Source organism: Gnatocerus cornutus, chromosome 2 (genome assembly GCF_029298725.1).
Source record: "Gnatocerus cornutus isolate USDA-ARS CGAHR chromosome 2, icGnaCorn1.1, whole genome shotgun sequence".
NCBI lineage: Eukaryota > Metazoa > Arthropoda > Insecta > Coleoptera > Tenebrionidae > Gnatocerus > Gnatocerus cornutus.
The window spans coordinates 17,247,224-17,262,152 of NC_142234.1; the positions used below are offsets into that span (position 1 = coordinate 17,247,224).

The 14,929-nt window shown below is 34.3% G+C and overlaps 1 protein-coding gene across 2 annotated transcripts in view; it reads left to right on the forward strand.

Moving 5' to 3' along the window:
* The window catches only part of IRSp53 (Insulin receptor substrate 53 kDa), a 67,529-nt gene that overhangs the window by 23,711 nt on the left and 28,889 nt on the right, over nucleotides 1-14,929 (forward strand). For both annotated transcript variants that reach the window (XM_088050871.1, XM_088050870.1), the window contains exon 3: nucleotides 13,242-13,317. In XM_088050871.1, coding sequence (XP_087906997.1) covers nucleotides 13,242-13,317 — 76 coding nt within the window. The remainder of the gene's footprint in view (nucleotides 1-13,241; nucleotides 13,318-14,929) is intronic.

A 14,929-nucleotide genomic window follows, 5' to 3' on the forward strand; every position in this document is an offset into this window, starting at 1 on the left:
AATTTAAAAATAATTTACGATTTCATTAGGAGGAAAATTTACTGTCTCAAAGATATCGTCTTAATGATGTTTGGATGTTCAGTAAACCGGAATGTTAAGATACCACTGCAGAAGAAGCCGATTTTGATGGAACGGGCTCGAATTTGATGATAAAATGATGCAAGCATTTAATTAAATTTTTTCCAATTGTACCGTTAGGAATTTTGGTTTCAGTGTACGTTTGCATATTTTGACGTGGCCCGTTTAACTGTTCATGCACGAATAGCCGATGATATCATGTACATTTTAGGACTAAAAATTACAAATATTGTTCAGACAATTTTTATTAATAAATATTTTGACACGACACTTGATCCCCAGGTAAATATTAATTTTAATTAATCACAAAGGGTCTGAATTTTGATACCAATCAAAATTTAATTTAATTGGTAAGTTTGTGTCAATAAACTGTAGAACTTATCACTTTGTTTTGCATGAAAATCCCTGTCGGGAGGAAAATATACGATGTTGAAATTCGAGGTGGTCATATCATTTAATTCCATCAGTGAAATCATTCAGTGATATTCACGAAACTGTTGGTGATGTAATGTGTTAGTATTAATGATGTTGGCTGATGCATTCAAATCAAAAATTGTATCGTGCTACATGTAAATGTTGTTAAGTCTAACGGGATAATTGAAAAGTAAAAGTTACTTGTATATAACGTGAATAATTCGAGATTAGTAACGATGAGATAAGTTTCTATTATTTACAAATTTATCTTAATGTATTCCGAGCTGACGAAGGAGCGACCATGTTGAATTTTTTTGGTTAGAAGAAACTACATGAATATGCAGGGTGCAACCAAGCAACGAAAAATATGTAAATCATTGAATTTATCTATCGATTTTAATTACCGAGATTGTATGCAGAAATTGTTTGTTTTTTGGGAAACTGCATCCGTTTTTCTAGGTGAAAACCATTTTTTTAAGAATAGCTTTTAGCCCTGACCGACAAATCTTCTTCACCAGAGATCTTCAAACGATGCACAATCGTGGGAAAGTTAAATTTTACTATCCACAAAACAATTTAATAAAGCATGTCTTTTTTTGGCCACAAAGATAAGGTCATTGTAACAACTCCCGCGGTAACTTTCTTAACACAATTTTTTTGAGAGAAACGAGAGTTTGAAGTCGTGTCCGAACCCTCTAATCAGGTAAAATTTGTCCGAAAGTGGGTCTTTATGAAGATTTGATGAAAGTACCAACATAACTGTGTCAACGGATTTCGATTTTACAATTTCTAAGTAACACTTTTACTTAATTCTGCTTTATGGGAATCGATTTTGCAAGGAGAACTATTAATCACATTAAAGTTGGTGATGATCAGCTTCATTAGCGCTAATTGACAATTATTGTGTTTTATTTTCGTAGCTTTGCGCAAACTGAGCCTCCTTTTTTACCAATTTAATAAGTAAGAAATGCTGAGCTTGGTTGTGCTCGATTGATTTACCGCAGATTAAGTTGTCGGATTTTCGGACGTCATCTAATTACCCGCAATTTGAGGATATTTTGAAAACCGCAAACGAAACGATATGACCCTTCTTTCGTAATAAAAACGCACGTTTATAGTCGATGATAAAACTGAATGCGCGGAACGGGACGAAACCAATATTCTGAATATACTTGTACTACCGGTCTTGAGAAATAAAATAAAAAAATATGATTAAAGCTGCGGATAGATTACATGGCAAAAAGTGGACAACATGGGGACATTTACGATTACCTACATATTTGAGATAGTCTTCGGACCATCGACCCCATTCGGTGTCGAATTTCCGAAGCATTCAAGCTTATAGCAGAACGAGCAAAAAATTGATTCACCGTTAAGATGCTAGGAAGCAAAACATCTAATTTAAATGACAGTAATTAAGTCGTCGCTTGACAGTTATTCAAAAAAGGGCGACAATTCGAATAGTGAAGAAGAGGTTCCTTCAGGAAATTTTCATACACTTTACTACTCCAATAATTTACGACCTCCATAAAACATTTTTACAATTCGGAAGGATGCGCGGATCCTTACATGATGTTTTTTTCGCATTGCAGAATCTCCGAAGCGGCAAAAACTGAATATGAATCGATAACATCATCAAGGCTAATATGTGTAGAATCTGTAGATCTATATTTGTTCACCTTGTGAAAGAATCTTTATAATTACAGGACTGCAATTGTACTAATTGCTTTTGAACCTCCAAGGCGAAATCTGTGAAAATTCTCTTTTTGTATTATTATTTATCTCTTGCAATTACGCTGAAAAAATTACTTTCATTTTACGACTCGCTGGAGGCTCGTTGAAAGGTTAAATAAATAAAACGAACGTCACTGTTAGATGTAATACATTTTTGTGCGAAAAAGTAAAAGGATCTAGTGCAATCCGAATTTGGAATGTAATTTGCTATTAACATGTAAATTGTTCTAACCTTACTCCGGAGGTACGATTGTGATTCAGATCAGAGATATTAATATGCTATTATCCGCCAATCGAGTATTGATTCCATGCAAACAACCGAAAATGAAAATCTGACAGGTTGTGACCTTCGTTATGCTACGCAGATTTAATGGTCATTAGAACTTTAATTAAGTCTATTCAAAAGAATGAAGGCGCCATTGTGAGAAAAATTGGTGGTGTAACTTGAGCTTACAGGTGTTTGCATCATCGAGGAGCTCCAGGACACCATTATGTGTATCGTCGTTATTTAAGAGTTTCTTCACTGGCAGAACAAGTAATAACAGCGTAGTCGAGGTTTTTCAGACATGCAAACAAACGATCGGGTCATCAGGTAACAATTAGGTTATTGCGGTGGCTTAACACTGATCTTGGCCGAGCTCACAATTTGTCTGTTTCAACACTATTTGCGTTGCTAGCAAAACTGTTCATGATCTGTTAGTATAATTTTGGGTAAACTGCGGCTAAAACTGCTGCATAAACCTGTTCATCGAGATGACGGGAGTTGGAGGATTTAGGACGAATGCGCTTCAGAAGTTGGAAATTTTAGTAAATCTCAGACTTCTTAAAAGTTTAAAGATTCTGTTGTTAAAAAGTAGGATTTCTAGTAGAACTTCTTTCTGAACTCCGAAAACTGAGAGTGTTAAGATGAAAAGAGTTAATTAAACGTTTTTGCAAACAGTTTTTTTTTTAAATTATAGAATTTGCAAGGATTGGACCGATTTTTTTCAGAATTTTGGATTGTGGATATTATTAGATTTAAAGAAGGACTTGGTACTTTGGAGATTCTAGAGGTCCTTGGAGCACAAAATCTCCCTCAGGACTCATTTGAATGAATGAGTAACAATAATAAGAAGAAACTTTCTTGAAGACGTTTCTGATTCGACTTTATCTTTGGCACAGATTCTTAAGTGATGATTTCATTGATCTTTTAATAATTTTCTTTGTCGATATAATGTGTCTAATCATCGCATTAAACGCTGTTAATACTGACATAATTTTTCAACCACAAATGGAACAGCCCACGGAATGCACTGCCTATTCCGACACCTCAAAAAGTGCAACTTAACATTATACAGCAGAATGTGGTCCCTTCTAATTGTTCCACTTCTGTCACCTCCGCTTATTCTCCTTCGGTGACGAAAACCATTGAGTGGTTTGTAAAGGACAAACAGACAGGTTTAGTATCAAAGTTAAGCAAAAATAAAGGTTATCAAGCTAATTGATATCGATTTTATCTGCGCGAGTGTACCCGGAAGAGCCGTTGTTTTTGCAATTGTCAAATGGGAGTTTCGCCTCTTTCCGTGTTTTCTAACTGTAAATTTGAAACATGAAACAATAAAAAATGACAAAGGAGTGTGAAAAATTCACTTTTTATACGACAAAACATGTTGGCATTCCGTCTCCTTTCACTTGGTTTCTGTTTGTATTCAGACCGACATCGACGAGTTCGTTGAATCGGAAACATTCTGTTCGTTTTTGTTACGTGTTTCTTTGTACAAACTTTATTTACCGATTGGATGAGTTTTGGCGAATATGTCATAGATGTATTATGTCGCATTAGTCAGTGCAGCGTGAACCGGTGAAATATCACCGTTGAAACGAGATTTGCGTGATAATAAAATTTAACTTTCTTCCCACGCAGCAGGATTGATGGCCATATTCCTTGTTTGTAGGTTTGTATGATGGGCTTACATGCAATTCTTGGAGTTGTGTAGGAAATCAAGACTATCGATGTGGGTCAATAAGATCACGACCACGCTCTCAAACGGGATAAACAGAGGATAATGTTGGTCAATGGAACGAATCTTTGTTTATAAATTTATGCGTTGAATTAACACTGCTTGCAACCTACAATTATCTTGTAAACGTACGAATTGTTTTACGAAACTCACCCACGTTTTATTGCGCATTAATTGACTTCTAAATGAAGATGTTATTTACGTTGGGCAACCATCAGAAGGGTCAAGAGAAACGCGAAATAATTATCGGATAAGTTTTAATTAAAAAGCTTAAAATCATAGTGCCACGATGACTATTCAAAGTTATAATTAAATAGCCTGAAAATTGAAACGAATCATGTGCTTTGAGTTGATTCCATGATGCGGTTAAAACTAATAACACACCGTTTGGATTTCAAACATATTGTGCAACAAAATTCGGATCGACAAAAATCGACAGTTTGAACGTTCAAGGATTTAACAAATTAATGACTTCGCCGTTCGCTTTATTCTGCAAATTTAACTTTGCTGTCAAATGCTAAATTATACCCAACAAGGGTAATTTTTTAACAAACCGCTAATATAGTAGTAAACATTCCATCACTGGTTCATTGGAGTCTCATTTGCATATGAATTCTAATATTAATAGAGACCATGACTTTTAATACATTCCTAAACCTCCCATTTGATTCTAACTGAAACAAGCTTCTTTTTAACACGACAAATTGCTTTGCCGGTTTCAGGAGTCTGATATCTCCGGAAATATTTTCCGGGCGGAATACAATTGAGTTTGCTCCTGCAGGACTTTTTATGTGGTTAACATGAGTTTTGCGGGTTATCTCGGTGCATTGAGGTCTGAATTGTTTGTTGAATTTTATGTGTGTTATGTTCACCTCAGTTGTGAAGCAACCCCTTTTGGTTGCTTTTGTAAATGGGTTTGTGCTCTTCTAGTGATGCTCGGAATTCTTACCAACCGAGTTGTCTGGGAAATATAAAGATCTATCATAATGAAGTAGAAAGAACAAAGCGGAAATGTAGTTACAAATAACGCCGATTTATTACAAGTTATTTATATTTTATTACCGTGCAATGATTTTACTTTTACCTAAACTTTTACTGTTTTCATTACGGAAATATTTTTATTACTTTGTTAAAACATCGTTTTAAGATTTATAATGTTTTATTACGCTTTAGATTGCATGTAATAAACTACATGACAGGTATAAAATGGCTTGACTTCTTTATAAGGCTTTATATTGTGCGCGGAATGCACCTATATAATTGTCTCTAATAAAATTTGCAAGTGTAAAAAATAAAATAAGTTATACGCACATTTACTTTTAAGCTATCACAAATCTAAACCTCATTTTTCCGGCAGAGAATTTTTTGTAGGCGGCAAATTTAAATAAAAAATATTATTAGTCAAAATTGACAGGTATCTAGCTTATATCCTTTTCAAATCCTACTGATTTCTAAAATTGCTTCTTTTTTAATCGGTAAATTATGTGCAGAAAAAATAACGTTTAGTTTTAGTTAAAGTTAAGGTTAACACAACTCAACGAAAAATTTGCAAATTTGTCATTTTTTCAGTCGAAATTTGACAATATTAAATTCGAAAGGCTTTAATTTCGAAATCTATAGTTGGAATAGGTTGAAAATCGCTACATCTAATAAATTCAAGAGCCTTTATTTTTGTAAACTATGGTTGTAATTGGTTGAAAATAGCCATATCTAGAGAGCGATCTTCTAGCTTTAAAATAAATCTTCTTCAACTAAAATTGATCGTTAGACTTCAAAATTATACAAAAAACTGCAAATTCGTAATGTTTTGACTCGGAATTTGAAATGTATTTTAGGAAATTAAACGCAAATATTTTTTTTTCTCAGAGTCTAAACTTCTTGGTTAGCATGGTTCTGACATTTCATGGAAGCCAGGAATGCGATTAGAACCGAGAAAGTTGCAAATAAAATTATGTACAAAGTTTAAACTATTTAGTTATCGTTATCACCCACAGCAATGTGCACGACTCTTTAAAAGAAAGCCCAATATTAACATCTAGAAACTTTAACGATTACAAATCTTTATTTTTCTTTAGAAAATTTATCAAGAGAAACCAATTTGTTGGAAAGTTGAGCCGATACGAGAATTTTTCTAAATTAGCTGCATTGTAAATTCTGCAGAGTTTTTTATATCCACACATCGATTTACTCTTACACCACCTGAAGAAAGCTTCCAGACAATGATTGCGGCGACTTTTTTATTAGAAAGCAATCATGTTTTAAAGGGAGCGGCACGGGGCGGAACATTACTGCAAAAAATGTTTATTTAGCCATTGATACACTCGACTACGCCAAAGTCTGGTCTGAATGCCCACAGCTGTCATAAATTAATATTGCAATGAGCAGAACTCATATTTTATGTCTCATCAAAATTAATTGTTTATAAGTAACAGATGGCAAAATTAATTAAACAATATAACTTCACACAAACACGTTAAATTTATATGATTCAGGTGTTTTATAGGCTCGGTGCACGGAGATAATGCGTTTGCTTCATTAAGCCCCCAATAAATACTTCTCGACTCTTTGTTAAGAGGTTATTCTGTTGTCAAGTCTTGGGGCTTAAAATATGGTATCCGTGCTCACAGTCAAAAAAGTCGGCCTCTAATTACATTGTCTGGACGAATAAAAATGTCGTTCAATGAAGAGTGAAAGGTTAAATATGCAAAGCATAAAAATGTATAAACTCGCGGTTGTATTTTCCTTTCAGCGTGCTAAAAAAAGCAGAAAGAATGTCGTAACGAAGTCAACACGCCAATTATCAAGCATACAAAAATTGCGTGTTGTCAAAACAGGGATCAATAAAACCGCATTCTTCACCTCAATCAATCCAATTAAAATCTGTCTCTGAAATGTAGAAGAAAATTTAATAAAAGATGCGTTTTTCCAACTTTCCTCATTTAGAAATCATTAAAACTTTTTCGTTTAAACTCGATAATCTACACATTGTTTATGTGTTGGGAACCTTCCTTAATCCCAGCGAAATATTCGTAAGACAAAGAAATCTGATGGAGGGATAAAACTTGAGCGCAAGATAAATAAAAATGTAATGTGGCGATGTCTTCACTACTCACGTTTCATTTTTATGCCCTCCATAAACAAGCAAATGCGGTTTCATTAATAATAAAAAACGTGCCGGTTTAAAGTTGCGATCAGCAGCAAACGCCAAACTCGGTTAGGATAGAGTCGTGGTAATTAAAACTTTCAGAAAAATGCGATAGTTACGTTGAAATGCCAACAGCGACTTATTCTTGCATTAGTGTAATTGTGGTTTTATGCGTGGCATCATTTGCATGTTGTGTAACGTGTAATAACTCTGAATTTTTCACGCAAAAGCTGTACAAAGCTTTTGACGCAATTACTCATGTTTTACATCTGGATAACAACACAGATGCGATGAACATATGCACAAATTTGAATTTTGATCGTGAGAGCATTTCCATAATTATTACGGCAATTATGTGTAATTGCGTTTAAGTAAATTACAAGAAATTCGCGTGACCGGGAAAAATATAAATCAATTACCGAGAACAGCTTGTTTGTTATACAGAGCGCGTGGAGATATCAACGGTAAGTTAAGGCACAGGTTCATAATTCTCGCACAAAAACGATAATGAAAAATTCAGATCAAATCCCACTCGATTTGTAATTCTGTGGATATTGTGGCTGCACCCACTTGTTGTGGACGCATTCTCAGAGTCTCGAGAATTTTATTCGATTGTTGCATAACATACGCACGGAGTTCACAGGTCATTCTAACCTGTTCCAAGTTGTAATTATATTTTAATGGATTGAATGTTACTCAATCGAGTTTTGCAAAGTTTGATACATTTTACGTTGTAAGTTATATTAAGACTATTGTTCTTGTGAGGTGAACTCAAGCATTACATAAGCGAGAATTTTTTTACCGTGACAAGGCAAAAGAACTAAAGTAGGTGTTGGTATTGTGGAGTCTCAAGTAGGTTGAATTATCTCTACATCAAATACACGCAGAAAACATTACGGAGGAGGTCACAAAATCAACCACAATTACAGGAACGAAGAATTATGAAGCTATAAATTTTAATAACCTCGCAATCATTAAAATACAGTAAATAACTTATACGCGGGAAAAATCGTCTTCCTAGTAATTTTTCACAACGCCCTAACTTTCACGTTTCAAACAAAGCAGTAATCCGCCAATAATGATAATGAATACGAGACGAAGGTCTTATGAATAAACAATACCTAGTCAAGCCAGCAAATATAAAACATGATCATTTGGTACGTGCATCTTGGGAAAGAGTGATCAATACAATGGGTATTGTCTGTAAAAGATATATTTTCTTAGCGTAGAAGCTGCGTATGGCAGCTTCATGAGGGTCGGTAAACCATTAGTTATCGAGAACCTTATTTAGTAAAAATCACATCTTACTACAATCCTTCTTTGGCTTAGAAGACGACTATTAAGTAAATCCCAATGAAAAACGCTCGATCGCAGCGTCACAAAAATAAATATCCAAGAGACGAGTTTATCCGGTAGATAAAGCAGGATTCAGAAGTAACCGAACGCTGTCTTACTATCTTAATTTAATTACATTGGCTGGGGAAATTTTATGAGGTTCTCACACGGACACACTTTTATTGTTGGGCTGTAGAAACAAGCAATTTTTAAGTTATGTGAAGAGGTAATTCGGTCTTGCCCAAGTTTAGAGCAGAAAAAATCAATTGAATATAATGGATGCTTTGAACATTTTCACTGGAGAATAACTTCGTCATTGTTCAAGAATCAAGATGGTGATTTAATCGCAAGCAATGAGTGAGAAGGTTCCTATATGTAGGCGTTTGCGGTTTTGGATGCCAAGATTAGTCTACTAAACTGAGTAAAAAATCATTTTAGGTTTTGAGCAATCAGAAATTTTAATTTTGGGCTGCATTATTTGTAAAATCGTATCTTAGCTTCACCATTTTTTGTTTAAGTTTGGAGGAACTTTTTGCGCTTTGCTTTAGGAATTTACATAGGCTATTAATAAATTCTTGGTCGACTTTCGTCCGGGAATTTTTGTCTGATATTCGTGAAGGTTTATCACAGTTTTCCTGCGGCCAAAATGGCATATAATATGCATTTTATTAACGGTAAAATACGAGTTGTTCGCGTTTACCAACAGCATTTCTCTAAATGGCGGATTCTTTCTCGAGGATTATTTGTTACACACATGACATCAGTAATTTCGCAAAACAGGATCTCTCATGCCTGTGAGATCGTTCTGCTACCTGTTTTTTTATTTCTGGATTTTTAAATAGCATCCAAAATATTGTGATTCTAAAGAATACAGTTAATGTAAACAATTTATAAAACACGAAAAATTCAAGAAAGTAATTTCCTACTTATTTTATATTGGAAAATTTAAATATTCGAGAAAAGTACTTATTCTAATTCTGAATATTTCAAGAATATCTAAAGAACAGAGAGATTGAAGAACCTCCAGACAATTATTACAATGACGCATAACCAATGTACCTACTTACTAGTTTTCTAGTACAATGGAAATTTGAGAAACATGGATCATAAATCCTCATAAGAATTTATTATTTTACACGGTATATTATATTACCTTAATTTTCTGCTTTCGTTGCTACATGCTCAGTTATAAGAAAATTCTAAATACAACACAAAATTTATATTTATCAGTGCAGAAAATTATTGTTACATCATAAATGATCTGTCATAACCAAAAACCTCAAGTACTTTTTTCTGATCTAGCAAAATAACTCTATGACTTTAGAAAGTAGATTTAGCCATCCAACTATTGCATATTTTCGTAACAAGATCTTAGTTGAACAGTTACGATGATCTTTTATTGATAGAGAACACATTACGCAATGTATGATAATAGCACGATAGTTTGATAACAATTAATTTAACCTACTTGTCTTGCATCATATCTACCCAGTAGGTATTTAACAAAGCGAAAAAAACGTGGAGATAAATGTCAAGCAGAAAATTTTATTGCTAATGAAACCTTTTGAGTATTTTTCCGCAGATAGGTAGGTAGATGGAATTTTTAATTATAATTTTAACTAACAATTAACCAGCAATAACTGTTCTTCAGTACATTATGTAAATGTTAAACACATATAGAACATACATATTCATACCCATACTTACCATTATTATTTTTGAATAATAACAACAAGAGAAACCCACATACCAACCCAACGTCCTATTTGATCTCTCCTCTTTGGAATGTTAATTTTCTGCAAACAGTCCAAGCTCAAATAAAACCTAACGGATCGTCTTTATCGTGACTCAAAATTTCAGAAATGTACAATCTTGATGGTTCCAGGCTACGGTTAAGTGTAATTCTGAATATTGTTAACCTTCATATCAGATTTATGCTCACTTAAAAACACATCTAACTAATAACATTTTATTACATTTTCCTAAGAAAATGTATGTTATTATCATTATCAATGATTAATTTGTTTTGAGAACCACAATTTTGGTAGATTTTTTTGCTGTATCCCTGCTTTAAATTATACGATTTTGTGGCTGACCTTTGCTGAAATACCCGGACTATTATTTTTTGTTAAAACCAAATGAGGTTAAAACATGCGGCATAAATCTGCTCTGCTGTTAAGTTTTATTAAATTTTTGCGTATGGCACTGTTTTCAGTTCCTTGTCATAATTTTTATTAGCATATTAAGCTCTTATGTAACAGCTAAAGGAACATCTGCCCGGTGTGGGTGAATTAAATTACCATAAAAGAGGAGTGTATTTTTAAGTAGCTGTGAATTGTGATTTATTAAAGTTTCAGCAAGTTAGCACGCTGGATTCAAGCTCCAGGTAACCAGAATCTTGTTTATTATTGTTATTCAGGCAAAGCTGCAGTGGCTTTGCTTTAGTCGGATCTTTCTTAATTAGACAATATTTTCGCCCTTGCAGCGAGTATTAGATGTTACAACTTCTCCACAACATAATTTGAATTTAATTAAATTCTACTGTAGGCTGAAAACATACAATCCCAGTAAACAAAGGAATTAATATCGGTTTGTTTATTCTTTAAACAAACAGATTCCCGAATCGGATCCACCAATACGCTGTTCAAAACCGGATAAAATTAGGATGTGTACGTAGTTTTCGATACTCCAAATTGTAACTGTGTATCCGTGCATGTAAATAAAACGAATCGCGTTTTTATCAGTTGAGCCCATTGCGTGCGGCTTGTCTGGCATTTCGTTATCAGGAATGGGCAGAAGCATTGCCATTTTCCGACTCCGGGCAATGCTCAACGCCCGGAGCGACGTGCTAAGGATCTCACGTAACGTGTTTTTTATTTATTTGAATATTATTTTAATTTGGTACAATAGCAGCGATGTTAGGTGAAAGGAGACTGCAAGAATGATGGATGCTTACGTTATTACTGATGTCATCATTAATCTACCCGGGTAATTCTTAAATGCGGCTTTTGAAGGCCGGTGTTTCACGTTATGCGAATTTTGTTTACCTGTTTTTATTAATGAATACTAAAAGAGCATTGTGTTGCCACAGCATTGTCCCAGTGTCAGAATATAATAATGAAACGTTGCATAAATTTGGAGCAATGGGTTTGTTTAGAAATTTACACTACATTGTGGAGTTGCTTCGTTGTTTGTTTTTCAACATGGAATTTTGTCATTATTAACTTTGAGCAGACGTAAACAAACATTTTTGTGACATCAACGGCTCTGATTCATCTCAATAACAAATTCGTGTTTATAAACCTGTACGTTCACTAAAAAAATTATGCCACTTAACTAAATATTTATTTATTCAATGTAATGGTTACTGTACAACTTGTTGGTATGTTTTCTTATCAATAAATGACGCAGTGTAATAAACATTTAGGAAGTGATTGTCCATGTCAAATTTTTTATTGATTTTCGTTAATTTAGCACGCTTGTTTATGTTAATTATGGATAGTTAAATTATTTGTATTGAATTGTTTATAATTCTGTCATAATTTTCGGTTGACCTCAACGTCGAATCTGCTCGTGTTCATTTTAACTGAATTCACTATCAAGTTTTTCTCTGTGCGAATTAAATGCAGTTAAAACAGTATCACAGGAACAATCCATGCATAATAAATAGATAGGACATTGTACGTGTATACAAATGGTATAAAATAAATTTGTTTATTTTCGCGTCGCATTTCCCCATAATTTCTCTAAAACGCCGAAATTAATTCGAATGTAAAACATTCCCCTTGCGTAGCAGGAGCTTTCATTTATACGATGCAGGCCAATCGCAGTTTTCCTTCCTGCTTTGCATTTAACTGGCGTTAACCGCACTTTTGGCGTGTTATTAAATAGCACGTTGTATGCCTTCGCACACAGTTTTAAATATTTATGAGAAAGAAGCTTTAATGAAAGCTTTGTGTTTGATCCCGTTTGTTTTATCAGCTTGTATGAGTGGTGATATCATGAGCTTCTGATTTGACCTTTTGGAACAGTCGTCTTGGAATTAACTTTGGGTTTTTTGATGCGAAAGTTTGTATGCAAATGTTTCCACCCACTTTACTTAAAGTGCATTCGGCACTTGCCAAATTATCCGGATAAAAAGCTTAAAAGAATCCCAAAAACTCATCTCAATTACAAATTCCAGGCATTAAGGAGAAGGTTTTTATATTTTAATTACTTACGGACTAAATTACCCAATTTATAAGGATTTACATTAAGGGCTCTGGAAAGGAAACTGTATAGTGAGCTTTTTATTGGGACAAGCTCCCCTAGCAGCGACGCGTTGCAATAAGGTCGACATGTTGTCTGCTAACTCTTAACTACTTAAAATACGGGGAAACTTTTACCGAACAATATTGATGTTTACCCCACGATATCTTTTGTAAAATTCAAGTATTTTGTGAAGGTTCGTTTAACGATCGTGCAAATTTACATGAAATCAACGAAACAAACACGTGATGTTTGATGTGAAAACTAATGTTGTTATTTTGTTTCAGAATATCCTGGATAAGTTTAATCCGGGAGCACGGCAAATGATCAACGCTGGAAAAGCTTACCTCAAAGCTCTACACGGTAAGCTTAATGTTTTATTCAGCTAATGAAAGTAATTTGTTCACAATTTACTACCCGTGTTTAAACCAAGACTAGTTTTTCGCGGAGATCTCATTTAGAGAATGGGCCAAACATAACTCAGAAACCTATTCAAAGAAAAACTTCTAATTGTTACCAAGTGAGTTGTAGTTTTGTAATGATGTTGGAACCGAATCAATTAGAAAAAAGTTATTATTCAGCAGTAAAGCTTTTTTGACTTGGTGCCAAACGAAAACGGGGTGAAAGAAAGCTTGGATTAATATTGGATTGCTTTATCAGAAATCACTGCAGGAAAATCTGCAGTTTACGAAATAGATAAAATTTGACGGGTCCACTTCTGTCCTCGGAAACACGATTTCATTCCGCACTTTGTTTCGGGAAAACTGGAGTTTTCCCTTTTAATGACTCGTCTTTCCGAACCGCGTAAAATTGTATCTCGCTGAAGTGTTCCGTGTCGACGTGATTTGTTCACGTCTTTTTCCGGGATTATTACCTTTAATTTGAAATTTCATCGACATATAAATGAGTTCATTATGGATTGTCACGTAAGCAATAAAGCAGGTGTAATTCCGGAGCTACGTGATGATAAATTACGATTCCTGACAAGTTCCCGGCCAAAAATCCCGAATACAATCCTAGGACTGATTGCCCACTCGCACTGCCATTCATTTTCTTATATTAACTGAAAATTATGCTGTCATCAATAATGAAAGTCGTACTAAAAATGCGCGATTACATTCACCGACCCTCGTCACACTTGTAAAAAGCTCCAACTATTTCAAACTGTGACTGGTGAGGACAGTGAAAAGCTCATTTTATGTTTTTGCATGTGTCCTCTCACCGCCGCTCGGACATAATGAAATTACACATACATGTGTATGTACGTGTCTGTTGTGTACAGAATTCGGATTTTTCGAGGGCGACACGACGGTTTACTGTTGTACACTTTGTTATTCATTTTTAATTGGGACACTCAGACTTATAGAGCTAATTAATTTGGCGGCTTCTCGTTAGCGCAAATATATCAGACGTCGTCTCTAAACACAACTTTTGGATTCGTTCCATATTAATATGGTTACGTAATAGTTTAGCTTTGTTTTCAGAGCTTTAATTAAATGCGAAATTCCAACGATACTCGTAGACGAAACAGGGCCGGGTCGAGCTATGAAATGAAATTGCATTTTTATTGATCTGTCTGTTGGTACAATAAAAACTGAACTATCAAAGAGATTTGATAAGTGAAATGGGTGCGCTTGCAGATCCAGACTATGTGGATACACATGTTAATTTATTTCCACAAAGCTCGGAATTTTATCATTGTTACACCGATTTGAAAATTTCTGTTTAAATAAATTGGATTTTACATTCATTCGTTTGCGGGTATTGATTGTTATTATTCATAATTCACAAACACCACCTTCTACCGAAAGAGAAAACTAAAATAAAAATTACATGGCAACGTTTGTTAAATTAATTTAATCCGCTCTCTGAAATTTTATTTTATTGTTGTTATTACAGTTCGCACAAATCTGCTTTGTAGCAACAAAAGCTGTAAACGTTGCAGTGCAAACGAATTTCATGAATTTATCTATTT